This window comes from Thermobia domestica, chromosome 6, assembly GCF_964235325.1.
Source record: "Thermobia domestica chromosome 6, izTheDome1.hap1.1, whole genome shotgun sequence".
NCBI lineage: Eukaryota > Metazoa > Arthropoda > Insecta > Zygentoma > Lepismatidae > Thermobia > Thermobia domestica.
Window position 1 is genome coordinate 151,855,196 of NC_137459.1, and position 1,964 is coordinate 151,857,159.

The 1,964-nt window shown below is 40.1% G+C and overlaps 1 protein-coding gene across 1 annotated transcript; it reads right to left on the reverse strand.

Annotated features, from left to right (window-relative positions):
* Positions 1-228: 228 nt before the first annotated feature.
* LOC145687339 (uncharacterized) lies at positions 229-969 on the reverse strand. Its single transcript, XM_081760796.1, has one exon. It carries the CDS (start codon positions 967-969, stop codon positions 229-231), a length of 741 nt encoding a protein of 246 aa, XP_081616922.1.
* Between the last annotated feature and the right edge of the window lie 995 nt (positions 970-1,964).

The window sequence follows — 1,964 nt, forward strand, 5'->3', positions numbered from 1 at the left end:
GCGCAGTGGCTCAGTGGTAGAGCGTTCACCTCTGGTGCTTGGGGTCCCTGGTTCGATCCCAGCCCCCGCCAAGTGAACTTTGTGGTGGACAAACACCGTGCTCGTGGGTTTTCTCGGGGTACTCCCGTTTCCTCCCACTTCCTTCATCCCACCATTTCACTCATCTCTCATTATCACCGTCTCCTTTAGCCTAACCGGCATAACCGTGGGACGTAAAACTCAAAGATTTCATTTCATTTTTCTTTCGTGGCAGTAAACTCCTGCCGCACATTCTTTCCTATACCATCTTGTTGTAAATCGTCCATCTTTTCTCTCTATAGTCATGTCCAGGAAGTTTATAATGTTGTTGTTCTCCACTTCCATTTCCAGTCTTATCCCTTTTTCTTCATCTTCAACCTTCTTTACGAATTTTTCCAGTTGTCTCTTTGTTCCTCTCCATACTCCCAAACAGTCATCCACGTATCTGCAAAACAATATTAGGTTGTTTCCACCTTCTTCTATCACTTTCTGCTCCCATCTGTTCATCACCAATTCTGACAACACTGGGCTTAATCTTGAACCTATACTTAGTCCTTCCTTGATCTTGACTAGTTTGTTCCCTATCGTACAAAAACTATTGTCCCATATTACTCTCAAGGCTTTCACTATCTCCTCTCTCTTCCAGTCTCTTATTTCTTTCCCTTTCATCTCTTCTTCTATGACTTTCACTATGTAATCCCTCTTTATACTCGGAAATATTGCTTTAACGTCAATACTAAACATAATTGTTTTCTCCTTCTTATTTTCTATACATTCTAAGATTCTTTTCACTTCCTCCGTATTCTTTACTCGATGACTCTCTTGACCTATCCGTATCTCTTCTGCTATTTTTCTTAACTCTTCTTCTAATGGTTCTAGACAGTTTCCTCTACAGTCCAATACTGGCCTTAGCTTAATCTCCTCCTTGTGAATATTCGGGAATCCTTTCATCTTTGGAATCCTTCCTTCTTCTTTTACCCACTTTTTAAACCCTTTTCTTCTTCCGTTCTCAACCACTTCCTTGAGTACTCATCCTTAATCTTCTTCTCTCCTATGACTTCATACGTTTCATCACAAAGTTCAACCAATTTTCTTTCATACCATTCTTTCTGCATCACTACCACTGCACCTCCTTTGTCCGCCTGTTCAATAACCACGTCTTTCCTCTTCCTCAGTCTTTTCAAGCCCTCCCTTTCTTCTTTCCTAAGGTTCCCCTTTCTAACGTAAGCATTCTGTCTCACTATCGCCACCGCTCTTCTCCTTATTCTCTCTCTCTCTTCTTTGTCTTTCACATCCATGATAGCTTCTTCTACTGAAAACACTACTTCTTTGATATCCACTTTTTCGTTTTTCACTTTAAATCTGTGTCCCAGTTTTAGGAACTTTCTTTCTTCCTCCGTTAGATCCACATTTCCTATAACTACCACTCTGTTCTCTTCACCAATTGTCTTATCCTCTTTCTCCCATCCTAATATTTCTCCTTTCCTCCTTAATCTTAGTCTCTCCTTTTCCCTAAAACTATTTTCCCATTCTTCCAAATTTTTTACTACACTCTCTCTTACAAACACTGATAGTCTATCCACTATCTCGGACCACATTCTCTTGGTCACTTTGTCACTCTCTTTACTTTCTTGGTCCTTTTTCTTATCACGTCCCACACCAACTCTTTTTCTAACTTTTTAACCAGTTTCTTGTATTTCACTGAATCACAATGCACACCTTTCTTGTTCAGTCTCAATCCTTTGGGTGTTGTGTTCTCCTGTAGACACTTTCTTAAGAACACTATCTGCTGCTCCTTCGATATCTCTTTCCTTCTCCTGTCCTTCCACCTATCTATCCTCTTTTTCAGATTCAGAGGAATCTCACATGCAACTCTATCCATCACTACTCTGGAACTCACTAAAGAAATAATAAACACTTCTGACCAGAGTATATACACTTGTTTA

What these genes read in the sequence shown, in the direction of transcription:
- LOC145687339 (XM_081760796.1), bottom strand. Translation starts at nt 969, where the DNA reads ATGAAAGGATTCCCGAATATTCACAAGGAGGAGATTAAGCTAAGGCCA.